The 24,505-nt window shown below is 44.9% G+C and overlaps 1 protein-coding gene across 3 annotated transcripts in view; it reads left to right on the top strand.

Annotated features, from left to right (window-relative positions):
* Positions 1 to 24,505, top strand: part of PHF21A (PHD finger protein 21A) — a 287,607-nt gene that overhangs the window by 216,284 nt on the left and 46,818 nt on the right. For all 3 annotated transcript variants that reach the window (XM_024214775.2, XM_024214768.2, XM_024214758.2), the window contains exon 6: positions 19,663 to 19,860. In XM_024214775.2, the coding sequence (XP_024070543.1) occupies positions 19,663 to 19,860 (198 nt within the window). The remainder of the gene's footprint in view (positions 1 to 19,662; positions 19,861 to 24,505) is intronic.

Genomic DNA, 24,505 nt, shown 5'->3' with positions numbered 1-24,505 from the left:
ACAGTCCTTGCTCCAAAGAGATCACAAGTTAGTTTTATGAAAAATGTGACAGGTAGGTGAAACTGACAAATGGGAGGAGAGGGTGAAGGAGTGGGAGGACAAAGTAACAGTAAAATAAGAATGTTTTGATAGTAGTCAACAGTTTTAGTTTGCCACCTGCCTTTCTGTTGTACAGGGAGAATATTTACTCTTTTTTTTAAACACTCTATACTGTTAGGAAATCTTCCTTATGGTAAGACTAATTTTTTTGTTTAATTTCATCCCATTTCTCCTAATTATACCCCTTCTCCTATTTTTCAGGAATTCACCCCCACACACACACTTAATGTCATATTTGTATACTGACCAAGCTACTCATATTAAGGCGTTTTAATTTTTCCTCATGAATCCCTCCACCCTTAGTAATTTTAGTTGCTCTTATCTGAATTCCCTCCATTTAATAAATATTTTATATGTAGAGTAGATAGAGATTCTAAATTTGCTCAATTTGTAGATCAGAAGCAAAACTTGTCAGGACTGCACATTTGGTCTCCACTCATTACCAACAGCAACAATAACAATTGAGTCAGCACTAGCTGTTTAATTCTGTTGATGCTTGACCTTCCACAGACGAATTAGTTCAGTAGTGTTGGCAGTAATAAAGATTTGGTTTTACAAGTAATGTAAATAAGGAAGACATATACAGAGCAGATACAGGCAGCACCAAGGTGCTATCTTCACAGTCACTTTTGTGACTACCTCTATTTTTAAACTAAATAAAAATAATTGATAAGCACATTTTGATTAAGAACGAAAGACCTACAGTAGTTTGCGGGTTTAAATGACCTGATGATCTTATAAAGAATTTCTAGTGGTTTTGCAAAATATTTTAGAATTTAAATTTTTGTTTGTTTTCCAAAGGAAAGAAATTTCACATTTTGTCTAAAAACAAGGAATATTAACCCAGGAACTTCTTGTAAATTCCTGAATTATGCAGCTGGACAGAAGCGCTATTCACATGACCTCATTTCAATATTAGGTAATAAGATTACACAGGTTAAATGTTAATGAAGATTTCTAAGCAGTTGAATGTAGAATCATGTATATCCCACTTTATAAAGTACATAATATCACATACAAAAAACTGTGTTAAAAGAATGTTAAAGATGCAAAACCAAGAACTCAAAATTGAGGAAATGCCAGAATTAAAATTGCCAGTGCAACCTTAATTCATCTCCCTGGTGCATCTGCATGATAAGAACATAACATAAGAATGGCCATACTGGGTCAGATCAAAGGTCTATCTAGCCCAGTATCCTGTCTTCCGACAGTGGCCAATGTCCGGTGCTTCAGAGGGAATGAACAGAACAGGCAATCATCAAGTGAACCCTGTCGCCCAATCCCAGCTTCTGGCAAAGGGAGGCTAGGGACACCATCCCTGCCCATCCTGACTAATAGCCATTGATGGACCTATCCTCTATGAATTTATCTCATTCTTTCTTGAACCCTGTTATAGTCTTGACCTTCACAACACAAGAGTATTGCACAAGTTATTATATAGGCAGTTAGTGGCAGAGCTAGGAATGGAACTCAGCTATCCTGAGTCCTATTTCAGTGCCTTTAAACCCAAGAAAACATCTTTCCTCTTCTTGCAGCCCTCTTTCTCCTATGGACTGAATCAGACAGGCATCCTTTAGAACAAATAATACATGCTCATATAATTAAAAATTAATTCAAAATTCATATGTGAAATGGGGTTGAATTAGGGTTGTATGGGAGCCTTAATTCTGACATTTCCTAACTTTGGAATGCTTGACATGGCAATCTTAGTGTTCTTTTAAAATAGGGTTTGTATTTAATTTCTTAGAGTTTAAACAAACAAATGAACAAAATATTAAAAAGACAGTAATTCCATCATACAAAACCATAAGTCCCCCGTCCCCCCCCCATGGATCATTAGCAGGCTCTGAACCCATGATTTTTAGTTACGGGAGGAAAATGATAGCAGTAGTTGGCTGTTATCCTCTACATGGACCAGCCACTAGAGTGAGACAGAACACACACTTTGCCAGTGTTTTACACAACTATTTGCTAAACTTCAAAGGAATGTTGAGAATCCACAAGCTGTAGAAGAAAGTCATTTAGTGGACATAGACAGCACAGCCAAGCACATAAATTTGGCACATTAATTCTAAAAATCACTGAGACTGTTGCTGTGAAGTAGGTCTGCAATACAATATTAGATGCAGGACTGTATTATCAGCTCTGCCAGAAATGACCTTGTTTAACCTCTCAGTTACACCTTCAGGAAAATGCGGGGAATTATACTTGCCTGACTTCAGTGAGAGTAGAACAATGCAGTAAAACTGAGGTTCTCAAAATTCAAATCCTTTAGCCTGCAGGGAGGTGTATAATGTAAACATCGTCATGGCTTTGACTACCACATCATAGAATTTTTTTATATACATGTGTGTATTCCATTGTGTATATTACGTGCAGCTCAGTTTCTTCAGTAAAGTGACATTTGCATATTTTACAGGGGTCCTTCAGCATATATGCTCCTTCCCTGGAACAGCCACCATTTTGTTTGTGCCTCCAACAGCAGAAGTGGATTAGGGTTTTGGGGGGCCCTGGGTGGGGGCCCCTCCCCACAACTTCCACCTGCAGTCCCCCCCCCCACTCCCTATGCACTCCTGCCAGGAAAATGGGGTTGGGGTGCTGGGGAGTGGGGTCAGGTCAGGGGCTCCCCTCCCCCACCCTCCTGCAGAGGCATGGAATCGCCAGGCGGAGGGGTTGAGGCAGAGGGACACCCATTTTTCCAGGGCCCGTAGGCAAGGGCCCCGTTGGCCCACTGGCTAATCCGCCACTGTCCAACAGCTTCATGCAGACTGATAAATCTCCTGTTATATGCAACATTGTTGTAGCCATTTCGGTCCCAGGATATTAGAGAGACAAGGAGGGCGAGGTAATATCTTTTATTGGTCCAACTTCCGTTGGTGAGAGAGACAAGCTATTATAAGGGAACAAAAGAATATGTGCTAACTACTTATGCTAAACTATATGTTCAATCTAGTATTTAGCTGTGACACTCTGAGTACCTTTCCCAGACTTGAAGATGAGCTCTGTTGTAGCTCAAAACTTGTCTCTCTCACCAACAGAAGTTGGTCCAATAAAAGATATTACCTCACCCACAAAATCTCCTGTTACACAGTTTCAAATTAGTTGTTGGAAAAATTACTCGAAGGATTTTTTGTTTTGTTCTCCTTCAATTTGTCCTTAATTCAATTTGTGAAACCAGTTTGGCAACCATCTATCAATGCCCTAATTATTGCACCTGCCAAATACTGTATGACAGCATGGGGCTGTGGTCATTATTATGGCAAGTTGGATTCAGTGATTTACAACAGTGATGATATGAAAGCTTCCCGGACAACTCCAGTTTCCAACCTGGTCCTGGCTGGCATTGCTCCTCCAGCAATTAGGCATAAAGGCAGGGCCCTGGCCTTATTACTGCATGCAGCCAACTATCAGGACAGCTTACTTCACAATTTTACCTCAAAGCCACATGAAAAATGCTGAGTTAAGTTAAGACACTCCTTTTCTGAAATAATTGAGCCTCTCAGACAGTATATCAGACATGACCTGTCTAAGGAACAGCAGCAACAATTGGTGCAGGGTTGCATTTTGGATTGATTGTGCATTTCTTGACTGACAGACAACTCAGGTCTTCATCCCCTAGTCTCTCCAGATCAGTTCTTGTATGCGTCTCTTAGAACAACCATATGAACCAAAAGATCCTTATTCATTATAACAGGATATGTTGTGGTCACGTGCAGTTTAACTTCCATCTTTACCATTGGGGCTTTTTGGACATCCTAGCCTGGTGGAGCTCAAGAACAAACAGCGTGCCAACAGGTTATGGACTGCCCTCTTTATCATCCTGTTGGTGGATGGATTCACTTGATGTCTTCGGCTGCTGCTGTCGTGATAGAGTGGCTACATTACTTACCCAATATCTAATTCATTATTTGTATCATTAGAAACCATGTGCCAGAAGAAGGCAACTTTTTTGGTAAAGACCAGTAAATCTGGGGCATTTTTAAAACCATGTTTCCCTGAGATTTTTTCCCCTTCCTCCTTGAGCAACTGCAGCAGTGCTCACAAGTGTGAACCCCAAGTGGAAAATAACATGGCAGATGAGCAGTGTAGGAAGAAGGGGAGGAACTGCTCCTTGACCCTTATTGAGTGTATGGCCAGGGACTTACACCTAACCTGTGGCCAGGATCTTCCATCATGGCACTGACAAGGAAGTGATAATTTACTCTCCCTCTGTTGGCCTCTGGCCTTTTGTTCTAGATTGGGATCAGCTTCTCTGTGGCTGCTGGCTCCTGGCTCCTGCTTGGGCACAGCAGCTATGGAAGCTGGTTCCTTTCTAGAAACAAAGGTGAATGGCAGATTCCCCCTGCCTTTCCAAAAGGGATCAACATCTGACTGGAAGTATTAAAGAAGGGGTGAAAGTTCATTCATGCTACCTCAGCCTGCATCAGTAGCCACTCCTGGTGACTGCAGTTCCACTACACCTCAGCTATTGTTGCCCCATGCACTCAGACTATAGAGGAAAAAGAACACACCCTGTACAGACACAAAGAAGCTAAAGGACCACTAGGCTCAGCTGTGGCTCTCTATTTTTCTTTCTTATTCCTATACCAGTAATTTTCTTAGCCTGTCCTACTGTTTGAGTGCACCACATTTAGGATTTCCGTTCCACCAGCAGGCCAAATACATTTTTAATGAGGACCTATTATCATGGAGACTTGTCTGTCTGAGATACCACACAGCTCTGCCTCTCCTCCAGGCCCTTGGACTCCCCATTCTCTGCCCCCTTAGCAGGCCAAGTAACTTCTCAGCTTTAAGAGATACAACCCCTTCCTCAAACACCACCAAAGGACTCTCAGTTGACTTCAGTAGACTTGTTGGTGCTCCGTATCTCTGAAAATCAGAAAAACTTACTAAATACAGATCTGTTTCTAACTTTAGGCACCCACAACTGAAAATTTTGGCCTATATCTTTAGACTCACACAAGAGTCACAACACTGCTAACAGTCAGTTGTAGACTTTGTTTCCTTGAAGAAGAGGAACATTTTTTGTGCTGACTTGAACATTTCCTTTCTTCTAGACAGAAAAAGGTCCATAGATAAGGCCCATGTTGGGCGTAACTGAAGAGATACAGAAGAGGCTATGTAATAGCATGCCATGTCATGCAATAGCAATTGTAGTGAGTAATCTCGAATTCTTCAGTATGTTACTACTTTACTTATCAAAGTTCCGTTAAGAGTTAATTTAAAGCTAATATGCTAAAGATCCTTTGTAGGATCTGTTCACCTTGCTCCTAAACACAAAAAAACTTCCAAATAAGTGAAAATTTCCCTAATCTGAATTTGGAAGACTAGGATCACCGAAGTGTGGCCTGCAAGCCAGATATCCTCAAGAAAATTGGAGTATGGCACTTGACCTCTGTAATCTTTAATCCAGAGCTCTGGCTAAGGACACTACAAGTCCCACCATGTAATTCCAGCAGGCTAATTATACAGAGCTAGGCTTACAAACACAGATTCATAACTCCTGGGTCTGTCCAATCTCCTCCCTCCAGCAGTAAAACTGAAGGGAAGGCAAATGTCCAGGTCCCCTTACCTCACTTTGTAAGTGAGGCAACTTTACAACCCATTCTCTTCCTCTTAGGACATTTTGGTTTCCATCCACTCCTACTCCCACCATATCACACCCCCTATGTTCTACCCTGGCCTGTCCCAGAATACCCTCTGTGCTGGGACTTCTGTGGAACCAGCTCTGCTTTGGGCAGGGGTATTTTCAGCATCAAAGGACTGTGACATCACGATGCTTCAGTGAAGAATTTTCCCCATTAAGTTCAGCCCTTAGTCTCCTGATAAATTGGGCAGATTTTGGAAGTTTCTGTTTTAAATTAAGTATTGGAAAAAAAGTAAGGATTTGCCTATTAAAATGTGAATAAATTTGATAAGAGAAATGTAAATTGGTACAGCTCCGTACATTTCAATTATCACTCTCAGTAAATGGATCCTGTGGATATGGCACTTCATTCCCATTGATGCTAATGGCAGTAACATGCATACATCAAGAAGGGAATAGATCCCAAAGAGAGCATTCTTTTTGAAATAAAACTATAAGCTGGTTTAATCAATATTATGATACGTGGAATCTTGACTTCCTGCTAAATATAAATATGTATTCAGAAAATCAAGTGCTTTCTAAATGAGTGGGCTTGGGTTTTTGTTAACAAAAGGTTATGGGCTAAAACCAGCACAGTAGTTGCTGCATTGTTTCCTAAAAGTGCAGACTAGCCATTCAAATATCTCAGAGATTTCTATAAACCTTGAATCATTCTGTCAGTGGAATAAATTTCAGTTATTTGTACACCAATTTCTGTCCCCTCTGGCCTAGAATTCTGCATTATATCTCTGAATCCTCAGTCATATTCACTGATACAGTTCTTCATTTTTTACTATATTACTGTTTTTTACTATTGATAGTTGTACATTTCTCCTCCTCATTAAATATGCGTGCATTTAGCTTTGCTACTCCTAAGTTATGGCTTTAGTAAATATTTTCCAGTTTGAAGAATAAATATGTGGCAGTGTTCCTTAATCAGCTCCGCTGTCTACAGTATACATTTTGGTATCTTTCTGTTTTATTTAAAAGCATAGCTACAATATTTCCCATTGGGTAACAGCAGGATAGTTTTGAAGGGAATGGCGGAAGGGGAGATTATCTTTAATAAGTTCTGGCATAGACAGCAAATACATTTTTTTTTTCCCAGACAAGAGTTAAGGTCTTATTTGAAATCATTGTTTTCTCTTGCTGTTTCATTCTCAGCAGTTGGCAAATCTTAAATCATAGAGAATGTTCCAAGTGCATTGTGAAAATGTTGTAGAGTAGACTTAATAGTCCACTTCCTGAACTTGGTGGAAAGTTACAGCAACTCGCTAGCAGGCAGCTGGTACACTGAAACAGAGCTAGAAAATTCTGGCCTATGCATCATGGAAGCCAGGAAAAATTCTGCTGCATCAGACCTGAAAATTCTTTTTATGCCTTAATAGGAACAGGCTTGCTACATGAATGAGACAATAGCATCACTGAGTGTATCAATATTGATAACAATTACAATGTGTAAGAAACACTCAGGTAAGTTGTCATGGACTCTTTGAACTCTTCAGTGTGAACAGGGCTTAATGAAACCTAGTGATGAGGACATCAAGGGACTAGGAGCCCTGAAATGATGCAGTAGACTTAATGAGCAGTGTTTGACAAATGGGTTTTGGAGTGGTCTGATACTAGCCACTGCAGAGGACTGGCAAGTCTTCTTTGGATAGAATACAGTAAAGAAATAAAGTGAAAGAAGTGTGTGTTTATAAGGGCTTGTCTACACTACAGGTTATGTCGGTATAACTTATGTCGCACAGGGGTATGAATAAGCATATAGTGTCTTCACCAGATACACTACAGCAGCGCAGCTGCACCAATGCAGCTGCGCTGCTGTAATGCTTCTAGTGTAGATTAGCCATTAGTTTTCATTTTCTTATGGGTGGAAAGGTGTGGTTGGTATTAGGCTTCAGATGGATTCAACCAATTTTAAAATGATGAGAGGCAGGAAGCTTTTCATAAATGTCCAGTATTGAGAAAACGCAACTACAGGGGAATTTGGACATGTTTGAAACCTGTCCTTATGTGTGTCTGATGCAGAAAAAACTATCAAATTGTGTTTGATAGTTTTTCTTCACATTTTTAAACTCAGATACTGTTAATAAAGAGATAAGAACGAGGACAAAAGAGTTGCAAATATCTAGGTTTGCAGACCTTAAGGAGATATTTTCAAAGGGTTGTGCAGGGTTTTAGATATGTAATTCCTGTTGATTTTAATAGGAAACATGTGGCTAGAACTGTTCACCATGCATTGCAAATTTACCCTGAAGACTTGTATGTACTGGAGCACAAACTGTATTCAAAGCTGATTAAGCATAGTCCTGGCAACATCATGCTTGAGAACTATTTTTTACCACAGTTCTAGCATGATTTAATGCCCTAGAGTGGATAGGGATTTTTTTCAAACCACTATGCTGTCAAATCCAGCTCTAGCAAGGTTCCACTGCAATTGTTGAATATAGTCCCCAGTCCTGCAGATAAGGAGCTGTGTGTGGGCGGACCCTTGCGGAACCCAGGCCTGCTTGGTGTGGCGCTCTGTCCCCCTCTATTGTCACCTAGCCCAGCTAGAGATTGATGAGTCTGCTACAGCGTTAGCTAAGAGGCATGTGGCTTTTAGCTCATGCAGTAATAGCTCATACACCTGAGCTTCAGGGGTCCCAGATTTGATCCCGCCTGCTGATGACTGGGATCTGTCAGCATTACACTTGCACCTGTGCTGGTAGATCCCCATTGACTTCAATAGGGCTCCATGAGCATGCAAAGCTTTGCCCTCACGGATCTGACTGCACAGAATGTAATTGTTTTCGGTGTGATACAAACTGGCACCATTGTAGCAAAGTTTGAAAACTGTTCCAGACATGGCTATGAGCTCTAATATGGACAGGTCCCTTAGGAGTTGTGTACTAAACTGTCTGATTTTGCAGGTGAAACTAAATTATTTGTGTATGTACAATTCACAGTTGCCCTTGGTAATGAACAATGAACACACTGTCCTGAGGCTCTCTGGCTGTGGAGCAATTTTGTAGCTTCAATGCACGTGTATTTTTATTGACAGTTGTTAGAAGGAATTTAACTGACAGAAGTTATTGGTATCTCCTACAAACTTCAGTTTTACTGGTGGTTCCTCCCAACTGAATATCCTTATAATAAATATGGATGGTAGAAAATGAGGCTATCAAACATAGGGTGACCAGATGTCCTGATTTTATAGGGACAGTCCTGATTTTGGGGTCTTTTTCTTATATAGGCTCCTATTACCCCAACCCCCGTCCCGATTTTTCACACTTGCTGTCTGGTCACCCTAATCAAACAGCTCTCAGCATGTTCTAAAAAGCCAGAGTAGACTTCCAAAGAAACAAGTTTTTTCCGCTTACACTATCTGTCCTGTGCCAAATATGCAGTCTTCTTTTTCCGGCAGGGTAATAATGAAAGTCTGCAAGTGTTTCACTCCTATTTTTTCTCCCCAGCTCTCCTAGGCTTTGTTTCAGGATCTGGGGGAGGATCAGTTGTGAATGTGAAGTGACTCACTTGACTCCTACTCTCTGAAATCCTGTTCTGATTGGCCGTCACCTTGCTGTAGCTGTATGGTTTAGGAGTACTCAAGCCTGACTGCCCTTTTTTTCTCCTTTCCCTACTGTTCCCTTCTGTTGTAAAGAACACTGTGGGAATGAGTTCTTGCATGGTTGCTGCTGGTTTCCTTGAGTTAGGAAATCAGTAGAAGAGCACCATTATCACTGAATTTCTTACGGGTGGCTTCCTGTTTGTGTCGGGTACAGTAATTCTTTAGTTTCCTGTGCAGTTTTTATGTGGAGTTCATTTTTGGCAGGTATTACAAATTTGTGTTATATCCTGTCCTCTGCTGTGTTCTCCTCTCCTCCCCCTCAATTCGGGTTACTTTCTGGAAATTTGTTCTCTCAGTTCCTGTCTCTGCTTGCTGACATGGCACTTTAGCTTGTTAACATGGTTGATGTTTTCAGAAAGCAATTTTAGATTATTATTAAATTGTTAAATGTATGAATGGGGCTGACAGACACAGACCAGTTAACTCTCCATATAAAATTATTGAATTAAAAAAATATTTTTTACACTGCTGTCTTTACTATGTGCTGTAGGAGGAAACAAATTCAGGCATTGTTAGTCCTTGGCAGTTTTTGGCACTTTTGTGAATACAATAGGAAGTTGTTAATTTTCACTTTGATCATTGGCAAATTCCCAATTTTTCTGGGACTTCGGATCTGCTTTTCTTTTAATCTCAAGTATCTGGCATACAACTGTGGAGAGAGTTGTCAGCTGACTCTCCTCAGAATATCAAAGAGCATTTTTAGCAACCAAATAGCCTTTGCTCAATACACTTGATAGTTGCTGAATTCAGTCATTTGCAAAAAGGTCAATAATGTGAATTCACAAGTTTCAGTTATGTACTTAACAAGAGTTGAATTTCCTTTCTAGTGGGCAGTATCTCTGATCTACTTTCTTAAAATTACAGATATGAAACCCTCCAATTTGGCATCCCACACCTACTGCTTTCTTTCTCTGGGAGGTTGGGTAGGTGCGAGCATAGTCTTAATTTTCCTTAGGCAGGGAATTTGGAACCAAGAGCATGGATTATTACAGCTAGGATTGTGTAGAGGACAGAAGTTCTGTTTTGCTAAGGAATTTCAGTTTGCAAAATTTAGCTTAGTTCCAAATCGGTGCAAAAACCAAAAACTTCAAAGTTCTCCACTAAGGAAACCCCCCCACACACATACACACACACAAAAATTGTTTTCAGGTAATTCAAAATTTTTATTTCAATTTTGCCTTTTTAGAATTTTGTATTATAATATACCATAACAAAAAGTAAAAATTAGTTTCAAAACAAAAAATCAAAATGTTTCATTCCAAAAATATCAAAACAGGATATTTTTGACATTGTTAGAACTTTTCTTTCTTGGTTTTAAAAAACAAAATCAATTCAGTTTCACAAAGTGTTTTGATTTTGATGGCATTGCATATTCCAATGGAATTTGATACCATTAAAATGTATCTACTCCACTCCAATTTTATCTGTGTCCTTTCTACTAAGCCACCATTTTTCCCATTTACTTAATTGCTCTTGAGGTGGGCTCACTGTAAAGTTGGATTGGAGCATATGACCTCAGAGTCAAGAGGGATTTACTTGTTCCTCCTGAGACTTTGAATATGCCCTAAATTGACCGCAGGAGGGGGTATGTGCAAAGCAAGATAGCCTTTTCCTGTGCCCCCAAAAAACTGAAAGTATCCCATTCATGTTGTTCCCAATCCCAGCCTGCCTTAAGGTGCAAGTGTGAAGCTGAGTTTATCCTTGATCCCAGGTTGCCCATATGAGGCAGCTAATCAGCCCTTCAACCTGTAAAGTGATCCTCTGAGGATGAAGAAAAACTATCAGGAGAGGGAACTTTTATATTAAGTCATTCTTGCCTTTCATAAAATCTATAAAGTAGTATGAAACCTTTACCCTCCCCCCCCCAAAATGCCTGTGCCATGAGTCCCTCCCCTCCCTCCCCCCATCCAAACTGTTTGCCCTACTAGACCCTCTTTTAGGTTCTGGTGGTGGTAGTAGTAATAATCATTACATTTTTAAAAGCTACCTAAAAAATGTTTAGGTTGCAAAGTCAAGGAATCAGAAGTTAGGAAATGTCAGAATTAAGGGTGCCCATGCAACCTTCATTTGGACACCTTAAGTAGAGTAGGCGTTCTACTGTAGTTAAAACTGAGATTCGCTTACTGTTTAACTGCGAGTTTTTTGAGGTATCCAGTATTTAATTACATGATCACATACTCCTATCATCCTCGTGATGCACTTTCCAAAACTTTCAAAACTATCCTTAGTGCTGTTCATAGTTTACATTTCTTATCTGTTCTGCATTTATTTGTTAGTTTTTGTTTGATTCTTCCTTTCGTAGCTGATTAAAACCTGTCCTTCCTGCCCTCACTAGTTTTCGATCAGCAACAAGCACCAGCGCTGTTTGTACCTCTTGGGGGAAGCCCATATCACGTCCAGGTGCAGTATGTGCCTCTCCTGCCCATACTTGGGAGAACCCAAGTCTCCGCTTCAGGAAATACCTTATGGAGGCTGCCATGAGACCAGCATCAGATCTTGGATGGGGAACCCCCTCTCCCCTGGTACATCAGCCTGAATAGGCAAAGAGCACCCCTCCCACCGCAGAACCTCCATCAGGCTCCGTTGGTACCAGTGCTAAGGACCCCACACTGGGACTTAGCCATGAACCAAGGAAAGATGCACATAACCATGGCAGTAAGTCTTCCTCCAAGTCTAAGAAGGACTCTGCATATCCATGGGTTACGGCCACGAATGAACCACGCTTTCCAAGTCTCATGAGACCAAGAAATAGCCGCACCAATCACGGATCCGCCAGTACCTATTACAGACCCGATGACTCCGCTGGCATCCTGGGAACCATCAGTCTCCAGACAGATGCAGTTTACAATATTGACTCCTCCAGCAGAATGAATACCATTAATCCCATGGAGACTCGGAAGCGCCTCGGGTCCCCACGAGTTATTTGCATTGGAGCGACTACAGTCTCCACAATCCCCAATCTGATCACCAAGTTGAAGAGACCCTTCACCCGCTATGTTCCTGCTGCCTACCGTTCTGGCGGTTCCAATGGCACCATCATTTGGTGAGGTTTCTGACTTCTCTGATTTGGAGAATATGGATGTCCGACAAGGTTCACCACTCCCGTTCCAGAAGCATGACTACCCAAAGTCTTTGACAGCACCCTGGCTGTTCCCCACCTTGCCTTACCTGCAGAGTTGGTATCCGGCACTGTGGTCACAGGGTATGCAACAGCAGGGTCAACCGGGCTGGCAATACTTGAGCTCATGGCCCTAATATTTACCCTCCAAATGATCCTGCTCAGTTTGGGAGGACTCTCCCACTTCACCACAACAACCCTCATCAGGTAGGTGCTCCAACATAGCGATGGATGATGCATCAATTAGCACAACTCTGACGGATCCAGAGAGGCATCCCTCATATTCTCCAGATGCAGACGCCTCTTCAATCCACTTCTCTCCATTGGACAACTATTGCCAGTTTCAGGAATTGCTGCAGAGACTAGGCAATGCCCTAGAAATTCCCTTAGAGGATGCACAAGACAGTCAACACCAGCTGCTTGACATCTTGCACACGTATGTACTGGCGAAGGTGGCCCTATCAATCAATGACGCCATCATCCAATCGGCACACTCTATATGGAACAACCCGGTCACATCTGCACCCACCCCGAAAGAAGAGATACTATGTCCCCACCAAAGGGTCAGAATTCCTGCTCTTTTATTCTCCACCAAACTTATTGGTCATCCAGGCGACTTCTGAGTGTTCCAAGCAACATCCCATCTGATAGAGAGGGTAAGAGGCTAGACCTCATGGGCAGAAAGGTCTTCTCCTCAGCAGGACTCCAATTTTGTATTTCAAATTACTTAGCCCTGAGGGCCAAATATGATTTTATTAACTATGGGCAATTGGCTGAGTTTGCAGACAAGTTGCCCTCGTGAGATCGCAACCAATTCTAGGCAGTTTTGCAGGAAGGCAAGTTACTCTCCAGGTCCATGCTACAGACCGCAGTGGACTCTGCAGACATGGCTTCCCGTGTCCTGATAATGGGGATTGTCATGAGGAGGGACTCCTGGTTACACTCCTCTGGGTTCCCCAGGGAGGTGCAAAACACTATAGAAGACCTCCCATTTGACGAATTGCATCTCTTCAGTCAGAAGACAGACAAGTCCCTACATTCCCAAAAGGACTCTAGAGCCTCTATCTACACACCAGCACTTGAGAGGAAATTCTGCCACCTACTGCACAATGGACAAGTTGATCCTAGATATCATCCACAGCGGCTACATCACAGAGTTAATGGCGACACCCCCATCTTGCCCTCCTCCTCAGTCCACACACATAGAACACTCACGCGACGACCTCCTCCAACTCAGGGTTAACTCCCTATTACAGAGGGGAGCTGTGGAGCTAATACCAGACTCCTTTCAGGGAACAGGGTTCTACTCGAGCTATTTCCTAGACCCCAAAAAGACTGGAGGATGGAAACCAATATTGGATCTCTGACGCCTCAGCCATTTGATTTCCAATCCAAGATTTTGCATGTCATGCTCGTAACAATCATTCTCTCCTTAGAAAAAGGAATGTGGTTTACGGCTCTTGATTATGCAAGACGCCTACTTCCATATCGATATGCACCCAACACATAAAAGGTTCCTGAGGTTCAAGATGGGGCCTCGGCATCTTCAATACAGGGTTCTACCGTTCGGACTTACCATTTCCCTCTGAGTATTCACAAAAGTTTTCTCAGTGGTGGCAGCCAATCTCAGACATCAAGGAACTCTTGTTTTTCCATATCTGGATGACTGGCTGATAGCAGCATGGACCAAACAAGAGGTCCAGGAATCAACATCCCAACTGCTTCTACTCCTCTCCTCCCTGCGGGTCAACATAAAAAAATCAACTTTAAGCCCTATGCAATCCCTGGAGTTCATAGGAGCTCTCATAGACATGACTTCCACACCAGTTTATCTACCAAGGGAATGATTCCAGACAATGAGGGAACTAATCACTTTGGTGTCTTCCAACCCTTTGGTTTTGGCCAAAATCTGCCTCTTTCTCTGGGGACACATGACAGCCTGCACATATGTCATTCCCTTCGCTCACCTACACCTGCGCTGCATTCAATTCTGGCTACAAAGGGTCTACTCCCCCACGCATCAACCCATGCACACACTGCTCCACATGCCACCAGAAGTTCTCTCCTCACTCCAGTGGTGGATGGTCCCGGTACAAGTCCACTCGGGGATGACCTTCCTCCCATCCTCGCCCACCATGACGATCATAACGAACACATCCCTCATGAACTGGGGCGCCCACATGAATGACCGTGTGACACAAGGCATGTGGACAACACAAGAGGCCAGGATGCACATAAACATGTTGGAACTCCAGGCAGTACGCAAAGCTTGACAGGCGTTCCTTCCAACCATCCAGGACCAACATGTTCTTGTCATGTCAGACAATACCACCACGGTCTTCTATGTAAACAAGCAAGGGGGGGACAAGATCTTGAGCCCAGTGTGTGGAAGCTATGCATCTTTGGAAATAGGCTGCTGTCAAAAGTGGTGCACTATCTACTGGTCACCCAGAACATGATTGCCAGTGCTCTCAGCAGAAACTTTGCAACCGACCATGAATGGGAGTTGCACAGCCCCGTAATGATGGACTTCTTTGGCCGATGGGGAACCCCAGTGAGGGATCTTTATGCATCCCATGTCAATACCAAATGCACACAGTATTGTTCAAGGGGAGGAGTTGGAACTCAATCAAAGTCCTCGATTGGTCGGACAGGACGAATTATGCCTTCCCCTCCCAACCCCTCCTATCACAAGTGATCCACAAGATCAGATGGGAGAAAGCAACAATTATCCTGATCGCCTCCTTCGGGCCTCGCCAATTTTGGCTCCCACTTGTCTGCATGTCAAAGCACCCCCCACTAACGCTTTGGACGTTGCCAGAGCTGCTGACCCAATACAGCGGCAGACTCAGACACCCCATCCCTCCCCCAACTAGGGGGAGGGATAGCTCAGTGGTTTGAGCATTGGCCTGCTAAACCCAGGGTTGTGAGTTCAATCCTTGAGGGGGTCTTAGGAATCTGGGACAAAATCCGTACTTGGTCCTGCTAGTGAAGGCAGGGGGCTGGACTCAATGATCTTTCAAGGTCCCTTCCAGTTCTAGGAGATAGGATATCTCCATTAATCTTAACCTGCACACTCTTCACCTGATGGGTTGGGTTTTGGATGGACACGTCCACTAGTGCAAGAATGCTCTCTGGCAGTGTGATATGTCCTCTCAAGCAGGAGGAAGGAGTCCACAAGACGCTTGTATCGAGCCAAATAGATGTGTTTCACTGCCTGGGAATACCATCCAGCAGGGCCTTGTCTCTGAAGCAGTGAGCATCCCACTACTCTGGGAATATTTCCTTTATCTGAAGGACTCAGGACTGGTCCTCAGTTCCATTAAGATGTATGCAGCCGCCATTAGTGCTTTTCACCCACTGGAGGACAGCCATTCAATCTTTACCCACCCATTAACTGGAAGTATCTTCTGTGAAAATAACCCCCCATTCAGCCTATTGCCACCCAGTGTGACCTTAACCTAGTCTTCACCTCGTTGATGTCCAACCCCTTCAAACCTACGGCTTCATGCTCACTATTTCTCCTTTCCATGAAAGTCACTTTCTTTGTCACCATTACATCAGCTAGGACGAGTGGCAAACTGGGAGCCATGACGGCTAACCCCCCCTTTACCACTTTCTATAAAGACAAGTTGTCTTTATGCCTTCACCCCAAGTTCCTATCCAGGGTAGTTTCCCAATTCCACCTCAATTACCTACCTTCTTCCTCAAGCCTCGAATGAGGAAAGAAGGCTTCACTAGAAGTTCGAAGGCCATTGACTTTTTATCTTGAGCAGACAAAGCTGTATAGGAAATCCCCTGGGCTTTCCATTGCCATAGTGGAGAGAATGAAAGGGCAAGTTATTTCCACCCAGAGAATCTCCAAGTGGATCTAAGGGTGCATTACACGCTGCTATCAGGATGATCCCCGCCTGGAGGGATTCAGGCCCATTCCATGAGATCATAAGCATCAACTACAGCCGCACGCCACAATGTGTCCCTCGCAGACAGCGAGGCAGCCACGTGGAGTTCAGTACACACCTTTTCCATGCACTACACTCTAGTGCAGGGGTTCTCAAACTGGGGATCGGGACCCCTCAGGGCGTCACAAGGTTATTACACGGGGGGTCACGAGCTGTCAGCCTCCACCCCAAATCCCGCTTTGTCTCCAGCATTTATAATGGTGTTAAAAAGTGTTTTTAATTTATAAAGGGGGTCGCACACAGAGGCTTGCTATGTGAAAGGGGTCACCAGTACAAAAGTTTGAGAACAACTGCCTAGTGCATGATTCTCCAACGGACGCTTGGTTATTTGTTACTCACCCTCAGTGGAATACCATAGGGACCATCGCTTGAAGAAGAAAACGAGATTACTTACCTGTAACTTAAGGTTCTTTGAGATGTGTGGTCCCTGTCTGTATTGCGAACCCATCCTCCTTCCCTTCTGCTGCGGATTCAACAGCTCTGTGGTAGAGAAGGAACTGGAGACGCCGGCGGCCCAACGGGCCCTTTATCACCTCGGACGAGACCACGAGGCAGCACAGGGCACATACACCGACAGCTGAACAGTACTACTTTCAAAAGGTCCGGCTCCAGGCGCATGATGCATGCACATAATGCTCAGTGGAATACAGATAGGGACCAAACATCTCAAAGAACTTTCAGTTACAGGTAAGTAACCTCATTATCCTATGTCAACTTTCTTTGGTGTCTGGACTTCTCATGCTCGTTTTTACTGCAAATTCAAACTTTCCCAATTGCTTTGGGAACAGTGTTGTCATACAATTTTCAAGGTGTGGAACATCCAGTATTATACCTAAACTGGAAACTGCAGTGAGGAGAGATTAGATTCTCCACCATCAAGCAGGAGTGCTTGGCCATCAGATTGGCTGTAGGGCCTTAACGTTATTATCTTTTAGGGGTTCCCTTTTACCTAATAATGGATCATGCATCCTTTAAATGGTTGCAGGCGACGAAGGACAATAATCCTGGTGTTACTCAGTGGTATTTGGTGCTGCAACAATGTGCCTTGCATGTGCAAAACCAAAGGGGTTCACAGCACCAGGTTGCAGTTTCCTTTTCCCAAGATAGTGGGGTTATTGCAGAAGGGGGAGATTGGGCCCTAAAGCCCATTCTGCAGGGGGAGGTGTGTGATAGGCCTTCTCTGCCCTCTGCTGGACATTCTCTGATACTCCCAGCTAAAAGTAAACCTGCTCAGACCAGGCTACCAACAAGATTTAGTCCTCCAGAGGCCGAGATGGGTCTGGAGACAGTGACCAATCAGGAGCCAGCAGACTAGTTAAGAAGGCTTGCCTGCCTCTTCTGAGGGATCCACGTCTCATCCAGTTCTCAGTGCAGGATGAGACTGGGACAGAGGAGGAGCTGTCAGTGCTACGCGAAAACCCCAGGGCCAAGTCTGGGACTTGCCCTCAAGCACTGCAGCTAAGAGCTTGCTTTTGAGTTTTGTTTGTTTAAAGGTTCGTTTGTTTAAAGGTGCAGACAGCCAAATTCTGAAACTCAGGGGTTTAGAGACTGATGCCAAGTTTATGGTACAAGCCAGGTTGGTCTGAGCAGGTGACCACAACTTGATAGGGAATGCCTGCAGCACCATGGTTGGCCCTGTAGGGACACTGTGGAGCAGCCCCACCTGTGACAGAGCCAAATTGCAGTTGCACAGGCAACCTTAATTCAGGCATTTTCTAACTTGATAGCTTGACTTTGCAACATTAATGTTCTTTTACCATAGTTTTTTTGACGTAATTTCTTAATGTTAAAAAAAAAAAAAAACCACCAACCCAAAAACAAACATTTCATTGGTTGGAACCAAGCTGATCCCTGACATAGGTCATCAGCAGGGTTGATATTGTTAGATCTACAGCACAGTCCTCTACTACTTGAACTAATGGAATAACTGGTAGCAGTAGAAGGCCATTATCTTGTGTGTGGACCTGCCATAAGAGGGGATGGAGAAACACTTTGCAAGTGGATTTCATAGCTGTTTGCTAGAGAGCAAAGGAGTGTCAAAACTCAGCAGTTGTGGATTCAATTCCAGATTCTGTAGGGAAATGTTTTCTAATCATTTTAGTGTCCCCAGCCTGTCTGTCTCCTTCTGCTCCTATCCCCCATTTCCCCAGCTCCTTCCCATCCCTCTGCTCCTGCCCTTACCTCTTGCCCATGACTCCCCTCTGTTCCTCTCCCCTCCCATCCCTGGCTCCCACTCTTCTGTCAGGTCCTAACCCTTTTGTACCTGTTCCCCTTCTGCTCCTGTTTGCCCCTCCTGGCTCCTGCTCCCTAACCTCCCTCCTCTCCAGGCTCCTTTTACCACCTCCATGTGCTCTGCCCTTATTCCCGTGCCCTGCATCACTACCCCTCGTGCTTGATTCTAATCCCTTTGCATTTAAGTTGGGCTGGTTCCTGGGCGCCAGCGGTGGGGAGCATTGAGAGCACAGAAGGAACAGTATCCCTTTCTCACTTCCTGTGCCAGGCACCATAGAGACTCCCCAGCTGGCGGGAGGAGTAATTGCAGGGAAAACCCTGCTCAATCCCTGCAGCTGCAAGCTGGAGCCTGTTCACTTTGTAGGGATAGTACATGTGCAGTCTAGCTAACATGTAGGTGCTGTGTGGGGATGGAACATGCTCAATGCAGATGGAATCTTCAGAGAATTTAGCTCTGAGACTCTTAACAAGTCTCTTTTGAACATGTGCCAACTGAGATTTTTCAGAAGCTTATGAATTGGCCAAATTTTGGTGAGTTTTCATAGGGACAGCAAAAAGCCCATCTCTATCATTAGGGCAACACCCCTGCTAAACTTAAAGTCCCTGCTTCAAAGCATGGAGGCAAGTCACCCATTAGGCCAATGGCAGAGTTGGGAATAAAACCCCCGTCTCATGAGTCCCAATCCAGTGCTCTATCCACTAGACCACACTGCTTCCCAAATCCTAAAAAAAGAAATCCTGCTGGAACTTCTGAACAAGACTTTTTCAGTAAACACTTTACTCTTTCTTCTTAAGCAGTGCAGGAGGAAAGGGTTTATTTTAGGCAGTGCTGGGGTCAGGATTTCTTTTATTTCTAAACATATGACCTGTTTCTCTTACCAGAGTGACAGTATGAATCCTTTGTGTTTTGCCTCCATAATCCAGTAAAAAAGGTCCTAAAGCATAGTCCTCTTATATATATGCAACTAAATTCTATAACCATTTATTTCTGTTTGTGTTTCTGTTCTGATAGAAGAGAGTGGTGGAACAGCTGCGGAAGAATCTGATAGTAAAGCAGGAACAGCCAGATAATAAATTTCAAATACAGCCATTGGTACAGTCAGAAAACAAACTACAAAATCCACAACAGCAACCACTACAACAAATACAGCAGCACCACCATCAGCAGCAGCAATCTACTGCACCCTCTCCAAACCTGATTGGATCACAGGTAAAAACACTGGAAGCCTTTCTGTGATATGCAGGGCATGTTGCTTATTTAGGGTGAAATTCATCTCTGTGCAGAGGGATGAGCATAAAGGCTAATTTAAGTCCTTGAAACAGAGTTCAAGTGGGATTTAAATGGTGTGTAGGCCTTGTGGTGGCCCTCTGTGCAAATGAATTTGCCCCTTTGTGCACATACATGTGGGGTTCCGTTCCTGGTCCCTTCTTTTGCTGTCACTTCTAACCAAAGTCAAAATAAATTGCCGTTTATGATTTCTGTTATTTCTTTTAAAAGCGGGGTCAGAACCTCCAAGTTCAGGAATGGAGGAAGTACCACCTTTTTAAAAAATAAATTGTAACCCAGTATTTCTTCTAGTATGCAAGGGCAAGAATTATAGCCCATAAGGCATCTATACATAGTGAGTCTGAAAAAGCAGTTAAGGTCTATTATATCAGTATGACTCACCCCATACAGTGGAACAGTTTTCTAGTTCAGGAGCACAGAAGAGCAGAGGTTAAAACACAATGCACTGTAGAGCAGGTCATGTTTACCTATATAGGAGTATGGTAAAATTCACTCTTGGAGTTCCCTTAAGTATATGATTCTTTCTTTTTAACCTTCAGGGTCTACTCTTCACGTAAAACTTATACTTGGAACTAGGTGTTCTGTGATCACATAGGTCCCAATTCAGTAAAATACTGAAGTACTTGAAGTTAAGTATATGCTTTAGTGTTTTGATGAATCAGAGTAATAGTTCTTCTTTGAGTGCTTGCTCATGTCGATTCCTTTCTAGGTGTGTGCACGCCCATGTGCTCAGTCATCGGAGATTTTTACCTTAGCAGTATCCGTAGGGTTGGCAGTGGCACCCTCTGGAGTGTTACGCTCATGCATTGGTATATTAGGCGCTACCAACCCTACGCCCTCTCAGTTCCTTCTTACCACCCATGATAGTTGGTCAGAGCGCCTTACCTTGCATTGCAAGAGTGTTAGCGGTTCTAATAGCCCATTGTCTATCTTCTTTGTATATAGTTCTTAGGTAGTTAGTTAGCCATTAAGTCAAATGTTAGTTTAGTTGCTAGAGTCCTGGCTGGGACTTTGCCCCGGAGTAGGGCATGCCCCGTTCCCCAGGCTTCAAACTGTGTTCATCATGCAACAGACCAATGCCTGTTAGTGACCCCCACAGCAGCTGTTCGAAGTGCATGGGAGAATCCTATATAAAGAACAAGTGCAGGATTTGCAAGAACTTTTGTCTCAAAACCCAGAAGGAGTGGGATATCCACTTGAAAGCCCTCCTCATGGAGGCTGCACTTCATCTGGCATCGGAGGCCTCCCGGTCGGACTCCACTTCCAGCACTTTGGTGTTGGTGTGGAGCACTCCGCCCGGCACCGTTCCCCCTCGTCGGTGCCCCAAAAGCATCCCCCTGACTTAGGACCCAGCCCCACAACCTCGGTCTCCAGCACCATGCTCTCCTTCTACCAGGCATGGAACACCAGAATCGAGGCACTGATCTCCGTACTCTCAGTATCGGCCAACCTCTCACCAGAGATCGCCCTGGCGCAGATCCCTATCACCTAGATGATCTCACAGGCATTGATCCCCATCGGTGTGGGACCGCTCACCATCGCGGCACTGGTCTCCACCGTCCCGGTACCACCTGATGGACAGATACCGATCCCCACACTCTAGGCATCGGTCTCCTGCAAGGGTCAGCCAGCAGACAGGCCTCCAGAGCCCCGCCTTGGTGACTGGAAAGGGACTGGTCCAAGTCAGAGCCGGAATTCAATCCCTCGTCAAGGAACCATGGATCTCAGTCGGCCCCAGAGACCGGCACGACATCCACGGTGGTAGCATGGCAGCAGGGCCAGTGGCCTGCTCAATGGCCTTGTTGGAATCCTTGGGGCATACCAATGATGCCAGTTCCATACTCCTACCACTCCTCCCTGGCCGCCTCGGACAAACCACTCCCGGCACCGGGTTCAAAGCACAGTGCGGAATCTAACGCAGGGACAGCACAACAGGTGTCAACGCCTAGGGAGCCATCCCCAGAAGGGGAGGGGAACCCACCCCTCCACCTGCGATGCTCTCGTCGTCTTCGTCGCCAGATGAAGCGGTGGCAGGGCCCTCCCAGACTGATAGTCTCCCCCCAAGCTCTCCTTAAGAGAGTGGCTGACAACTTAAACCTGGAAATTAAGGAGTTGGCGGAGCAATCTGATGACCTTTTCAATGTCATATCTTCCACCACCCAGGCCCACATCGTGCTGCCAGTCCACCCAAGGGTCCTCAAGATCACTAAGGCGTTGTGGCAGACCTCTTCCATTCTGCCCACTTCCAAAAGGGCGGAAAAGAAGTATTATGTCCCCACAGAGGGGTTTGAATACCTCTATACGCACCCACCTGCTGGGTCTCTGGTTGTGTCCACAGTCAACAAGAGGGACAGGCAGGGACAGGTGAGCAGCATGCCTAAGAATAAAGATGCCAAGAGACTGGATCTTTTTGGCAGAAAGATTTATTAGGCGGACTTGGTGGCCAGGGTTGTTGCCTCTGCAGTGGTGATGTGGTGCAGCTCTTGGCTGCAATTCTTGGGTTTATCCCAGGAGATGCAGCCCACTCTCCAGGACCTCCTGTATGAGGGAGCAGGGCTCTTCTCTGAGCTCACGGACACAAGGCTACATGACCTTAAAGACTCCCGTGCCAGCCTTCACGCTCCACAGCAGGCTAGGAAGCAGTTCTCTCCTCCTCCTCGGTCCTGGGGACCTCCCCAGAAGGGCACCTATAGGAGAAAGGGCAGAGACAAGGGGTTTAAATGACAATGCCCCTCGTCCTCCCGTTCGCTTGCTCAGCCCAGTCCTTCAAGACACCATGGGAGCCAAACACAGGCATTCTGAGGGTGTGCTCAAGGATTGCACCCCAGTCATATTCCAAGATCCACTCTCCTATTTTTCCCTCAACTGTCTGCGCCCCTTCTGGTCAACCTGGTCGCGAATAACCTCGGACCGTTGATGCTTGACGTAATATCCTCAGGCTACATCCTACAGTTCTGAGCCTCCCCTCCTCCCCACCCCCCTTCCCCATTCCTCTTCAAGGACCCTTCTCATGAGCAACTCCTCACCCAGGAGGTAGACAACCTCTTCAATATGGGAGCAGTAGAGGAGGTCCCTCGGGAAATGAGGGGAAAAGGGTTCTACTCCCATTATTTCCTAATCCTGAAAGCAAAAGGGGGCCTGCGACCCATCCTAGACCTGCGACACCTCAACAAGCATCTCAAAAAGTTGAAGTTCCGCATGGTTTCCGTGGCCTCCATTATTCCCTCCCTGGATCTGGGAGACTGGTATGTCGCCCTCAACTTAAAGGAAGCATATTTCCATATCTCCATCTTCCAAGGACACAGATGGTTCCTCCATTTTATGCTGGACCAGCACCATTTCCAGTTCCTGGCACTACCCTTTGGTCTCTTGTCAGCCCTGAGAGTGTTTACAAAGTGCATGCCATCAGTGGCATTTACCTGAGGCATTGGGGTATTCAGATTTATCTGTACCTCAACGACTGGTTCATCAAAAGCCGATCCTGGGATCAGGTGCAGCAGCACCTTGACCTGGTTCGCTCCACTTGTCACGATCTAGGTCTGTTAATAAATGAGAAAAAAATCAACTTTAGTTCCAGTGCAGCGCGTAGAGTTCACTGGAGCAGTCCTCGACTCCACTTGGTCCAGAGCCTTCCTCACCGAAGCCCGATTCTGAGCCATGACAGACCTTATCTCGTGCATGCGAGCCTACCTTCTCACCGCCATTCACACGTGCCTGAGATTGTTGGGTCACATGACAGCCTGTACTTATGTGGTCCGGCATGCATGGATTTGCCTCAGGCCCCTACAGGCGTGGCTGTGGTTGGTCTATATCCCCAACAGACACAACATAGACCTTGTAGTAAAGGTTCTGGACCACATACTGTCGTCACTCACATGGTATTTGAATCCCCTATCGATGTTGGAGGGAGTCCCCTTTGTGGCCCCAGCCCCATTGGTTACCCTAGTCTACGATGCCTCAGATCTGAGGTGGGGAGCCCACCTGGGAAATCTCAGCACGCAAGGTTGTTGGTTGAGTAACAGTCGCTTCCTACACATAAACGTCAGAGACCTCAGAGCGGTTCGCTTGGCCTGCCAAGCTTTCTTGCCTCATATAAAGGGCAGGTTGGTTCAGATCCTGACGGACAACACTGCCACAATGTTCTATATTGAAAAGCAAGGTGGAGCCCAATCGTCAGTCCTTTGCCAAGAAGCTCTCAGGCTGTGGAACTTCTGTGTTCAGCATGCCATTCATCTCTTAGCTGCGCACCTCCCTGGGGCCAGGAACGCGTTGGCAGATTGCCTCAGCAGGACCTTCTCGTCTCGCCATGAATGGTCACTCCATCCGGAGGTGATCAGCATCATCTTCCAATGGATTTTTTCTCATCCAGGCAGAACAGGAAGTGCCACATTTTCTGTTCAATTCGGGGGATCGACAGAGGTTCCCTGTCAGATGCCTTTCTGCTCCCGTGGTCGGGGGCCTTCATGTATGCCTTCACTCCAGTGCCGTTAATCCATAGAGTCCTCATGAAGATCAAGCAGGACCGGGCAAAGGTGATTCTCATAGCGCCGGCTTGGCTGCACCAGCA

The sequence above is a fragment of the Terrapene carolina genome, unplaced genomic scaffold (assembly GCF_002925995.2).
Source record: "Terrapene carolina triunguis isolate 2854851 unplaced genomic scaffold, T_m_triunguis-2.0 Scaffold96, whole genome shotgun sequence".
Lineage (NCBI taxonomy): Eukaryota > Metazoa > Chordata > Testudines > Emydidae > Terrapene > Terrapene triunguis.
This window is presented reverse-complemented; position numbering and strand designations above follow the sequence as displayed.